Here is a 12,142-nt window from a genome sequence, read left to right on the forward strand (position 1 = left end):
ATGTATTGAGGTTTTCAATGGCGCTATGTGAGTGGCAATTCTTTCTTATTGTATATGAAGGGCTTCGGAAACTTTAAAAGATTTGATCAGGAGCTCTTTAAATCATTCCCTTGCAGCACGCACAACAGGAAACACCCCGCAACGCCAGCAGCCGACAGACGGCCAATGAAAGCCGAAGTAACTGCATGCGTACTCTCCTGCCCGCTGTACGCATGTCCAGTTTGAGGCGCTTGCGCACTGGCTCTCCACAAACCGGCGGTTTTTAACATGGCGGCGCAGGTAGATTGTGATTTTCTGGTGAAGAAAGCTCGGGATTTAGTGGCGGAGGATCTCTGGGCCGCCAAAGCTTGGCTAATTACCGCCAGGACCTTGTACCCTACGGACTTCGGGATTCAGGTTAGTGTGAGCTGGGGGAAGGAGAGAGACGGGGCCAGCGGCTCGCAGTCAAGATGATGATGGGGGACGGTGATGGGAATATTGTGGAACGTGCCCTGCACTCTTTATGGTTTCACAGCCATCATCAGCAATGATATCCTTCACTGTCCATCAAACTATTCCCGTTCTTACATTTAAAGAACTACAGTTTTACAACTCAGCATTGTGTATATTACTAATGAATGATAACTGTAACTCTACACTGCCCGTTTTTCCGAATGACTGACCATCAACAGCCCAGTTAAACCGTACACTAATGATCAGCAACTCTGTTGAGTGTATATAAGTTAAAACTCACTCATACAGCTATGATAGGCCCTGTGCAGTGTATAGTTAAACATTAATACTGACATCTCTGTTCAGGATAGCTTCGTTCAGCATGTATAGCAAGATTTAAAGATAAGTACATCACACTGCCTTTGCCTTGCAACTTGTTCAGGCAGCTAACATAACAATAAAATGAGTGGTCTTGTACATTTTGTTTACAAGTTTAATACACAATTCATAAAAGCTTAATAATTAAAAGGCAGTTTTCTGCATCACTCCTATGAAAAAACATTCTTCAGAATCCATGGATTAAAATCCAGCTGGATATTTTATACTGTGCAATACTGTATCACATTGAGTAGTTTTGTTTACTACAGGATATCCCATCTCTGTGATCCACATTGAATTCAGCCTTGACTAATAGAAAGCAAGTCTCCTTTCATACGTATGCTGTCTCTCTCTTTAAGGATCACAGAGAAAGTCAACCCAGATTTTAGTGGGAGACAGTGGCGTAGTGGTAATGCCACTGAGCTAGTAATCCAGAGGCCCATGCTAATGACCTGGGGACATGGATTCAAATCTCACCACGGCAACTGGTGGAATTTAAATTCAGTTAATTAACAAAGGTCTGAAATTGAAAGCTATTCTCAGTGGTGCCGTGAAACTATCGATTATCATAAAAACCCAACTGGTTCACTAATGTTCTTTACGGAAGGAAATCTTACCCTGGTCTGGACTACATGCGACTCCAGACCCACAGCAATGTGGTTGACTTTTAGCTGCCCTCTGAAATGGCCAAGCAAGCAACTCAGTTGTGAAGGGCAGTTAAGGATGGACAACAAATACTGGCCTTGTTAGTGACGCCCACATCCCATGAAAGAATAAAAAAACTATTGACAAGTTATACTAAATGTTTTAAACTAATTTACTGACTTTTCCCCCTTTACTAATATTGTAATTGGTTTTGTTCTTGTCAATAAAGAAAAGTGGGAAGTATGTTTCAACATGTTTTCTTGGCCTGGACTTTGCAGTTGTAATTAAAGGTTGGCTTGGGTCTGCAAATGCAACCCAACCTGAGCCCGACAGAACCACATCTGACCCGACCCGACCATCAGTTAACCTAGCTTCCGTTTTTCACTTTGTTGCTTATCTGCACAAGCTTAAAAAACTGTGACTAAACAACCTTTCAAGTCCAAAAAGTACATTAACATTGGAGGCATGTACTGGTGGTGCGTGAGTGTGTCTGGCCCAACCCCGAATGCCGGACCCGGTAGAGCGACCCGAATTCAACACACGTCGTCTGGTTCGGGTCGGGCAGCCATACTGCACTTGTAACGATGGCGAAACTGTCAGCATTCCCTGTCATTACTGCGTGAAACTGATAGAAACTTCAGGTGTCTGCACATAAACAGTTATATGCAGAAATCCATAAGTTGCTGTCAGTGATTCCCCAACTCCTCCACAGGGTTTCCTGTTGAACTCTTCAAAGATGGAAATCAATTCAAAATCACTGATTTTATGTGAACTTCCATGTAATAACGCTTGTAAAAGTTACGCTTGTTGCCTGAGATGTGACTTGGTTTTTAATGCTATACTAAGTCATAATTACTGCTGACCAAACCCTGTAGCCCGAAAAATTTTATTTTATGGTTTGTGAATGTCAAATTTCTTCATTACATGTTAAAATTCCAAAGATTTTTAATTTTTTTGAAGTTTGATATTCAGCTTCTACCTTAATCTCATTTATTCATCCCAATCTTTATTTTGCTTTTTGTAAAATTATAAAAAATAAACGATGAAACCTGCTTGTTATTTCCTACTTTTCTATCTGTGAAAATTCTTCAGTATGATTGGATAGTTTGCCTACTTGATGACATCACAGTAGCTGGATGCCAGAAAACTCCTATTGCTGGCTCCAGAATGGAATTAACACAGGGAAAGTTAAAACCACATGCTTTGTGGGCAGCTTTTCTCGTGGTCAGTGGCGAGTGCCATTACTTTGTTGCTGACTGCAAAATCCAGGCCGTTACTGTTCTAGTTCCAGTGGTCCCTGTAAGCCAAAATCTAAAAGACAAAATAAAAACTGGCTGGGATGGCTTAGTGACAAGTGGCTGGAGTGAGATCACACGTGCAACTTGCTTCTTGATTTAAATGGTTCCTGAGATCACTGCAAAATTGCCCGTTCCACATCTAGATTTGGTATCTAGTGTCCTTTTTCTGTTGTTAGACATGCTGCCAATGAAAAGTGGGGATGGTGGTGGTCAGTCAATGGATTGCTGATATTTGAAACTCAACTTTTGCTCTCTTTCCCCCTAAAAAAAAAAGTTGAGCTATAATTAAAAAATGCTTTTATCAAATCATATTTAAATGCTTTTGATTAGCTTCCTGAAATTTTTCCATTAATCTTAGTATGAAATGTACACGATTGAGCGAAATGCTGAGAGAACAGCTTCAGCTGGAAGACTCCTTTATGACATGTAAGTAATACAACAAACAATTTTCTACATAAACAGGTGCCAGTAAAGTGCTTTGAGGTAGTGCCAGGCATCTCTAAGGGTGATTAAAAAAGAAACTGCGAATACTAGAAATCTGAATTAAAATCAAAGTGCTGGCAATACACAGAAAGCTTACCAACATCTGAACAGGCAAAAGCTCGGTTCACATTTTGGGTGTAGACTGTTCATTGGGAGTTTGTGTTGTCTCTGAATATGATATATGTTTTTGCAGGATTAAAAATATTTAATATTTTTGATGGTTGCATCAATTGATCGAATTCTAAATGAGCAATCCTTTTGGGCAACAAGAGGGAGGTGATGATGACTCATCTAATGTTCTAATTAGATATTGGATAGTGAAACTGTGTAATTATCCCAGAATTACAAATCAAACTATTTTCTATTCCTATAATATTTACCCAGTTTTATTTGGTTGATGCATTTGAGCTAGCCACAGTTAACCTGAATTCAAGTTTAAGTATGTTGTAACTTTGTAATGATATGCATTCCAGGATAGTGAAGTATTATTCTGTGCATTGCAAGTATCTCAGTGCATTTGTTTTGAATGACAGGTTTGTAAATTTTCCTGATCAGCCGATGGTATGGAGGGAAATCAGCGTCATTACAGCAGCACTGCGTAATGATGCCCAGGACAAGCAAACGCAGTTTTTACGAGGTAAATTTTTTTTTACTTTTCTTGATCTCCTATATCATGTGTTTGCCAAATAGAGGTAAACCAACCCCATTGTACTACTGAGTGGAGTGCCACGAAATGGAATTTGTCATAATTTTGCCAGCGTACATTGCTATTTGGAGAGGATTCAGGGGATAGGAGAGTACTGAGTGACAGAGTAATGAATGGAGGGAGAAATTGGAAGATGAGTTACTCCAGGCTCCTCCTTTGGCCTCCTTGTCTCGAGAGACAATGGGTAAGCGCCTGGAGGTGGTCAGTGGTTTGTGGAGCAGCGCCTGGAGTGGCTATAAAGGCCAATTCTAGAGTGACAGACTCTTCCACAGGTGCTGCAGATAAAATTGGTTGTCAGGGCTGTTACACAGTTGGCTCTCTCCTTGCGCTTCTGTCTTTTTTTCCTGCCAACAGCTAAGTCTCTTCGACTCGCCACACTTTGGCCCCACCTTTATGGTTGCCCGCCCGCCAGCTCTGGCGATCACTGGCAACTGACTCCCACGACTTGTGATCAATGTCACAGGACTTCACGTTGCGTTTGCAGACGTCTTTAAAGCGGAGCCATGGATGGCCGGTGGGTCTGGTACCAGTGACGAGCTCGCTGTACAATGTGTCCTTGGGGATCCTGCTATCTTCCATGCGGCTCACATGGCCAAGCCATCTCAGGCACCGCTGGCTTAGTAGGGTGTATATGCTGGGGATGTTGGCTGCCTCGAGGACTTTTGTGTTGGAGATACGGTCCTGCCACCTGATGCCAAGGATTCTCCGGAGGCAGCGAAGATGGAATGAATTGAGACGTCGCTCTTGGCTGACGTACGTTGTCCAGGCCTCGCTGCCGTAGAGCAAGGTACTGAGGACACAGGCTTGATACACTTGGACTTTTGTGTTCTGTGTCAGTGCGCCATTTTCCCACATTCTGTTGGCCAGTCTGGACATAGCAGAGGAAGCCTTTCCCCTGCGCTTGTTTAATTCTGCATCGAGAGACAGGTTACTGGTGATAGTTGAGCCTAGGTAGGTGAACTCTTGAACCACTTCCAGAGTGTGATTGCCGATATTGATAGATGGGGCATTTCTGACATCCTATCCCATGATGTTCGTTTTCTTGAGGCTGATGGTTAGGCCAAATTCATTGCAGGCAGCCGCAAGCCTGTTGATGAGTCTCTGCAGACACTCTTCAGTGTGAGATGTTAATGCAGCATCGTCAGCAAAGAGGAGTTCCCTGATCAGGACTTTTCGTACTTTGGTCTTCGCGTTTAGACGGGCAAGGTTGAAAAACCTGCCATCTGATCTTGAGTGGAGGAAAATTCCTTCTTCTGAGGACTTGAATGCATGTGAGAGCAGCAGGGAGAAGAAGATCCCAAACAGTGTAGGTGTGAGAACGCAGCCCTGTTTCACGCCACTCAGGATTGGAAAGGGGTCTGATGAGGCGCCGCTATGCTGAATTGTGCCTTTCATATTGTCATGGAATGAGATGATGATACTTAGTAGCTTTAGTGGACATCCAATCTTTTCTAGTAGTCTGAAGAGATCACGTCTGCTGACTATGTCAAAGGCTTTGGTGAGATCAATGAAAGCAACGTAGAGAGGCATCTGTTGTTCACGGCATTTCTCCTGTAACTGGCGAAGGGAGAACAGCATGTCAATGGTGGATCTCTCTGCTCGAAAGCCACACTGTGCCTCAGGATAGACACGCTCAGCCAGCTTCTGGAGCCTGTTTGAAGCGACATGAGCGAAGACCTTCCCCACTATGCTGAGCAGGGAGATTCCACGGTAGTTGTTGCAGTCACCGCGGTCACCTTTGTTCTTATAGAGGGTGATGATATTGGCATCGCGCATGTCCTGTGGTACTGCTACCTCATCCCAGCACGGGCAAAGCAGTTCATGCAGAACTGAAAGTATAGCAGGCATGGCACTCTTGATGATTTCAGGGGTAATGCCGTCCTTCCCAGGGGCTTTTCCGCTGGCTAGAGAATCAATGGCATCACTGAATTCCAATTTTGTTGGCTGTATGTCCAGCTCATCCATGACTGGCAGAGACTGGGCTGCATTGAGGGCGGTCTCAGTGACAACATTTTCCCTGGAGTACAGTTCTAGGTAGTGTTCCACCCAGCGGTCCATTTGTTTGGGTTGGTCAGTGATTGTGTCCCCTGATTTAGATTTGAGGAGGGCAATCTTCTTGACGGTTTGCCCAAAAGCGCTCTTAATGCCATCATACATCCCTCTGATATTTCCTGTGTCAGAGGCCACCTGGATATGCCTGCATAGGTGTTGCCAGTAGTCATTTTCGCAGCGCCTGGCTGTTCTTTGTGCAGCGCTTCTGGCAGCTTTAAGTGCTACGGATGTTAACTCGCTGGGGGCTTTCTTGTAGTTCAGCAGTGCAATGCACTTAGCGGCTATGACAGGTTTCAGCTCTTCAATGTGAGATTGAAACCAGTCTGCATTCCGCTTCACACAATTGCCATAGGTGGTCATTGCTGAGTCATAGATGGCGTCTCTGATGTGGGCCCACTTAGTCCCTGCATCCCCTGTGGGAGTGTTTTGGAGGGATTGGAATTGGAAGATGAGTTACTCCAGGCTATCCCTGTGTGATTCTTAGCATCTGACTGAAGAAGCATAGAAAATAGGAGCAGGAGTAGACCATTCGGCCCTTCAGGCCTTCTCCGTCATTCAAGAAAGATCATGGCTGATCATCTAATTCAGTACCCTCTTCCCGCTTTTTCCCCATATTCCTTGATCCCTTTGGCATTAAGAAATATATCTATCTCCTTCTTGAATATATTTAATGATTTGGCCTCCACTGCCTTCTGCGGTAGAGAATTCCACAGGTTCACCACCCTCTGAGTGAAGAAATTTCTCCTCATTTCGGTTCGCATACCCCATATCCCGAGTCTGTGACCACTGGTGCTGGACTCCCCAGCCATCGGGAACATCCTCCCTGCATCTAGCCTGTCTAGTCCTGTTAGAATTTTATAGGTTTCTATGAGATCCCCTCTCGTTCTTCTAAACTCTAGTGAATATAGGCCTATGGAGGCCTGGGTGCACGTTGGGTGCCTGATTCTTTGAATTCAAATTGTTGCATGACTTGGAATCACAGTAGAAATTGGGTCGAGATGCTAAATTATAAAGGCAAGAAGTCACTTGTGAGAGTGGTGTACAGGCCCCCTAACAGTAACCACATGGTAGGATGGGGTATAAAGAAAGAAATATTGGGAGCTTGTCAGAAAGGTATGGCGATAATCATGGAGGATTTTAATCTACATATAGTTTGGAAAAATCAGATGGGCAAAGGTAGCCTAGATGAGGAGTTCATAGAATGTTTTCGGGATAGTTTCTTAGAACAGTGCGTTCTGGAGCCAACCAGAGAGCAGGCTACACTAGACCTGGTATTGTGCAATGATAGGATTAATTAATGACCTCACAGTGAAGGCGCCCCTAGGCAGCAGTGATCATAATATGATTGAATTTTACATTCCGTTTGAGGGAGAGAAGAGTGTGTCTAAGACTAGTATTTTAAACTTAAATAAGGGCAATTATGAGGGCATGAAAGCAGAGCTAGCAAAAGTGAACTAGCTAAATAGGTTAAGGGATAGGTCAGTAGAGATGCAGTGACAGACATTTAAGGGGATATTTCAGAATACACAGAACAGATACATTCCAGCGAGACAGAAAAATTCCAAGAGGAGGACCCACCATCCGTGGTTAACTAAAAAAGTTAAAGATAGTATCAAACATGAAGAAAAAATATATAATTGTGTAAAGATAGGTGGCAGATCAGAAGATTGGACAGAATATAAAAAAAGCAAAGAATGACTAAAAGATTAATAAGGAGATCAAAATTAGAGTACAAGAGAACGTTGGTGAGAAATATAAAGACAGATGGTAAGAGTTTCTGTAGATATTTTAAAAAGAAAAGAGTTAACAAAGTGAGTGTTGATCCTATAGAAAGTGAGTCTGGGAAAATAAGGAGATGGCAGATGGATTGAACAGATATTTTGCATCAGTCTTCACCATAGAGGATACAATGCAACCATTCTATGATTCTAAATAGCTGTAAATCAGGAAATGGAAGGGAGGGAGGAACTCAAGAAAATTACAATCACCAGGGAAGTGGTACTGAGCAAATTGTTGCAGCTGCAGGGTAACAAGTCATAGAGTCATAGAGAGATACAGCACTGAAACAGGCCCTTCGGCCCACCGAGTCTGTGCCGTCCAACAACCACCCATTTACACTAATCCTACATTAATCCCATATTCCTTACCACATCCCCGCCATTCTCCTACCATCTACCTACACTAGGGGCAATTTACAATGGCCAATTACCTATCAACCTGCAAGTCTTTGGCTGTGGGAGGAAACCGGAGCACCCGGCAGAAACCCACACGGTCACAGGGAGAACTTGCAAACTCCGCACAGGCAGTACCCAGAATCGAACCCGGGTCCCTGGAGCTGTGAGGCTGCGGTGCTAACCACTGCGCCGCCCCGTGTCCTGATGGACTTCATCCTTGGATCTTAAAAGAAGTGGCTAGTGAGATAGTTGATGTGTTGATTTCGATTTTCCAAAATTCCCTAGATTTGGGGAAGGTTCCATTAGATTGGAAAATAGCCTATGTAACTCCTTTATTCAGACTCAGAAAGCAGGAAACTACAGGCCAGTCAGCTTAACATCTGTCATAGGGAAAATGTTAGAAGCTTTTATTATAGATGTTATAACAAGGCACTTAGAAAAAGTTAAGGTAATCAGACAGAGTCAACATGGTTTTGTGAAAAGGAAATCATGTTTAACCAATTTATTGGAGTGGAGGTCTTTGAAGAAGTAACCTGCTGTGAATAAAGGGGAACTAGTGGATGTACTGTACTTAGATTTGCAGAAGGGATTTGATAAGATGTCACTTCAAAGGTTATTATGGAAAATAAAAGCTTATAGTGTAGGGGGTAACAATTTGGCATGGACAGAAGCTAACAAGAAACAGGGTAGGCATAAATGGATCATTTTCTGGTTGGCAAGATGTAATGAGTGGTGTGCCGCAGGGATCAGTGCTGGGACCTCAACTTTTTACAATTTATATAAATGACAAATGAAGGGACCGAAGGTATGGTTGCTAAATTTGCTGATGACACAAAGATTAGTAGGAAAGTAAGTTGTGAAGAGGCTACAAAGGGATATAGATAAATGAGTGGTCAAAGATCTGGCAAATGGAGTATAATGTGGGAAAATGTGAAATTGTCCATTTTGGCAGGAAGAATGAAAAAGAAGCATATTATCTAAATGGTGAGAGATTGCAGAGCTCTGAGATGCGGAGCGATCTTGGTGTCCTAGTGCATGATTTGCAAAAGGTTAGTATGCAGGTACAGCAAGCAATTAGGAAAGGTAATAGAATGTTATTGTTTATTGCGAGGGGAATTGAATATAAAAGAAGGGAGGTAATTGTTAGAGAAACTTCCAAGCCTGTTAGTGAAGAAGACACTGAGACTAGGATGCATTGGTGGAGATTGTTTATTGCTTGCCACAGAGCTTACTTCTGCTCTCCTAACAATACCCACAGCCAGTGCTCGCTGGCTTCTCTTGTATCTTTACACACTTGAATACAATTAACTAATTAACACCCAATACCTGTTCACCCTATTATCTTGAACTACCAGGTATTTATCATCCATCAACAGAACTTCAGACCCTAACAGTTATGCTTCAGTTAAACAGGGCATTGGTGAGACCACATCTGGAGTACTGTGTACAGTACTGGTCTCCTTATTTAAGGAAGAATGCAAATACATTGGAAGCAGTTCTAATACCTGGGATGGGCGGGTTGTCTTATGAGGAAAAGTTGGATAGGCTAGGCTTGCATCCGGTGGAGTTTAGAAGAGTAAGAAGTGACTTGATTGAAACATATAAGATTCTGAGGGGTTTTGACAGGGTGGATGTGGAAAGGATGTTTCCTCTTGTGGGAGAATCTAGAACTAGGGGTCACTGTTTAAAAATAAGGGATCGCCCATTTAAGACAGAGATGAGGAGAAATTCCTTAAAAGACGGTGGAAGCAGAGACTTTGAATATTTTTGAGGGAGATAGATTCTTGATAAGCAAGGGGGTGAAAGGTTATTGGGGATAGGCGGGAATGTGGAGTTGAGGTTACAATCAGATCAGCCATGATCTTGTTGAATGGCGGAGCAGGCTTGAGGGGCTGAGTGGCCTACTCTTGCTCCTAATTCATACGTTCAGAGAGTTTGTAAGAGTTTTCTGTTGCAAGTTTCTTAAAATTCAGATGCCATGATGCAATAAAAATAACAGCAATGTGCAGTATGTTACATTACATAGAGGACAGTGACTTTCTGAATAATTCATAATCCTGATTTGCCCATTATCCTGTGTGGCTCTGTCACAAATTGAAAATTCTTCCTGACAGCATAGCATCTCATTCAAAAAATGTCGAAGTTGTCTCCGGTGAAAAACTGTGCCAGTTTATGAAAAAAATGAACTAGCCTCCATGTGCTAGTTGATGGTCAGCAGATTACAGGTAATATTCTAATCTTGGAGTTTAGCTGCCATAATATATGTAGTCATCTGATCCTCTTGATTGGATTACTGACTTGTAATTCAACATCAGCGCTCTAATATTTTCTGTGTAGAGAAGACTGACATTTTAAAAATAAATATTCGTGTCTAGTGTTATGAATTGAATCAAAATAACAAGCAAGGAGGTGTGTTTTGCATCTTAATTCTTTGTGTCACTGATAGTCGGACAGTAATCGAGCCTGCACTTTCTCATACAACGAATTACTGATTTCTATCATGATAGTAGTAGGGAGGGGGTTTCCACCAGAGGCCAGATGGCCTCTAAAGAAGCGAAGATTGAAGGGTGAGTCAACCTCGGGTAACTTTTATGCCTGCCACTGGCTAGTAACAGAACAAAATAGACAGTAACAAGCTGTCTTAGCTGGGCAATGATGCCTGTAGGACTGAAGAAGGGACAGGAGGGGAAAATGAGGAATAACCCTCAAGTTTAAAAAAAAAAGTCTGCAGAGAAATCTTTATTCCAGAACAGTATAGAACGCTAGTTAGACTGCAGCTAGAGTGTACTCTGTACTTCTGGTCACCGCATTACAGGAAGGACGTTATTGCAGTAGAGTGGGTACAGAGGAAATATGCAAGGATGTTGATATGAATGGAGAATTTTAGCTGAGAGGAAAGATTGTACAGACTGGGGTTGTGTTCTTTGGAACAGAGGAGGCTGAGGGGAGATTTAATTGAGGTGTATAAAATTGAGGGCCCTAGATCGGATAGAAAGGACCTATTTCCGTCAGCAGAGAGGTCAATAACCAGGGGGCATGGATTTAAAGTAATTAGTAAGTAATTAGGTTAGACGGTAGCTGAGTAATTTTTCACTTAGAGGGTGGTGGGGATCTGGAACTCGCTCTCTGAAAGGGTGTTAGAGGTAGAACGCCTGATTGCATTAAAAAAAACACTTGGATATGCACTTGAGGTGCTGTAACCTATCGGCTATGGGCCAAGAGCTTGCATGTGTGATTAGGTTTTTTTTTTTGGCCAACGTGGGCATGATGGTCCAAATGGCCTCCTTTTGTGCCGTAATTTTTTTCGTGTTTCTAATTTGAGCATTATTTGCATGTGTGCATATGACAGTTTTGAATTCTATGCAAATTCAGTGTTTGTAAGTGGGAGCTAGTAAAGAAAAATAATTTTGCTCTAGTTTGGCAAAATATGTAACTGTAAGATGAAGGTTTCACGGACGGTATCAATGACAGGAAAGTGAACTAAATTAAACTTCAAGCAGCTAAGATAGTCCTTCCAATTTGACAGGCTAAAATAATTCAATAGTGCAATCATACATATATAAGAACTGTCACAGAGTTTCTTATCTGCTGTTAGTAGGTCTTAGAGGTAGGGTGATCAGTGTTTTAACTGAATCCTGTCTGATAGGTTTTGGATCTGCAGCATATGAAAATTGTGTTGTAGCACCACCACTGGTTTTGATGCATTTTTGCAAAAAAAAGTTAACTAATAGATACAGTAACTTTGTAATATAAGTAGTTTATTCCAAATAATTTGAAGGTATTTTGTACCAAAATATTGCATTACCCAGTAATTTCAATTAAGATATGTAAATACCACAAAAAGTGGGAGTTTTGTGCTTAATATTGAATTAGAAAGATGAAATAAAGAAATTTTTAAATTAACAATTGATTCCTGTTTACTTTTAGGTTTTTCATGATTTAACATCAGTCCATAGAAATCAGTGGGTAATGCT

The 12,142-nt window shown here is 42.1% G+C and overlaps 1 protein-coding gene across 5 annotated transcripts in view; it reads left to right on the forward strand.

The window, feature by feature from the left end:
• Positions 1–212: 212 nt before the first annotated feature.
• ints10 (integrator complex subunit 10) overlaps positions 213–12,142 on the forward strand; it is a 98,134-nt gene continuing 86,204 nt past the window's right edge. For all 5 annotated transcript variants that reach the window (XM_068042971.1, XM_068042976.1, XM_068042987.1 and 2 more), the window contains exons 1-3: positions 213–396; positions 3,112–3,179; positions 3,770–3,873. In XM_068042971.1, coding sequence (XP_067899072.1) covers positions 268–396; positions 3,112–3,179; positions 3,770–3,873 — 301 coding nt within the window. In that variant the 5' untranslated portion in view covers positions 213–267. The remainder of the gene's footprint in view (positions 397–3,111; positions 3,180–3,769; positions 3,874–12,142) is intronic.

This window comes from Heterodontus francisci, chromosome 1 (genome assembly GCF_036365525.1).
Source record: "Heterodontus francisci isolate sHetFra1 chromosome 1, sHetFra1.hap1, whole genome shotgun sequence".
In the NCBI taxonomy this organism is placed as follows: Eukaryota; Metazoa; Chordata; class Chondrichthyes; order Heterodontiformes; family Heterodontidae; genus Heterodontus; species Heterodontus francisci.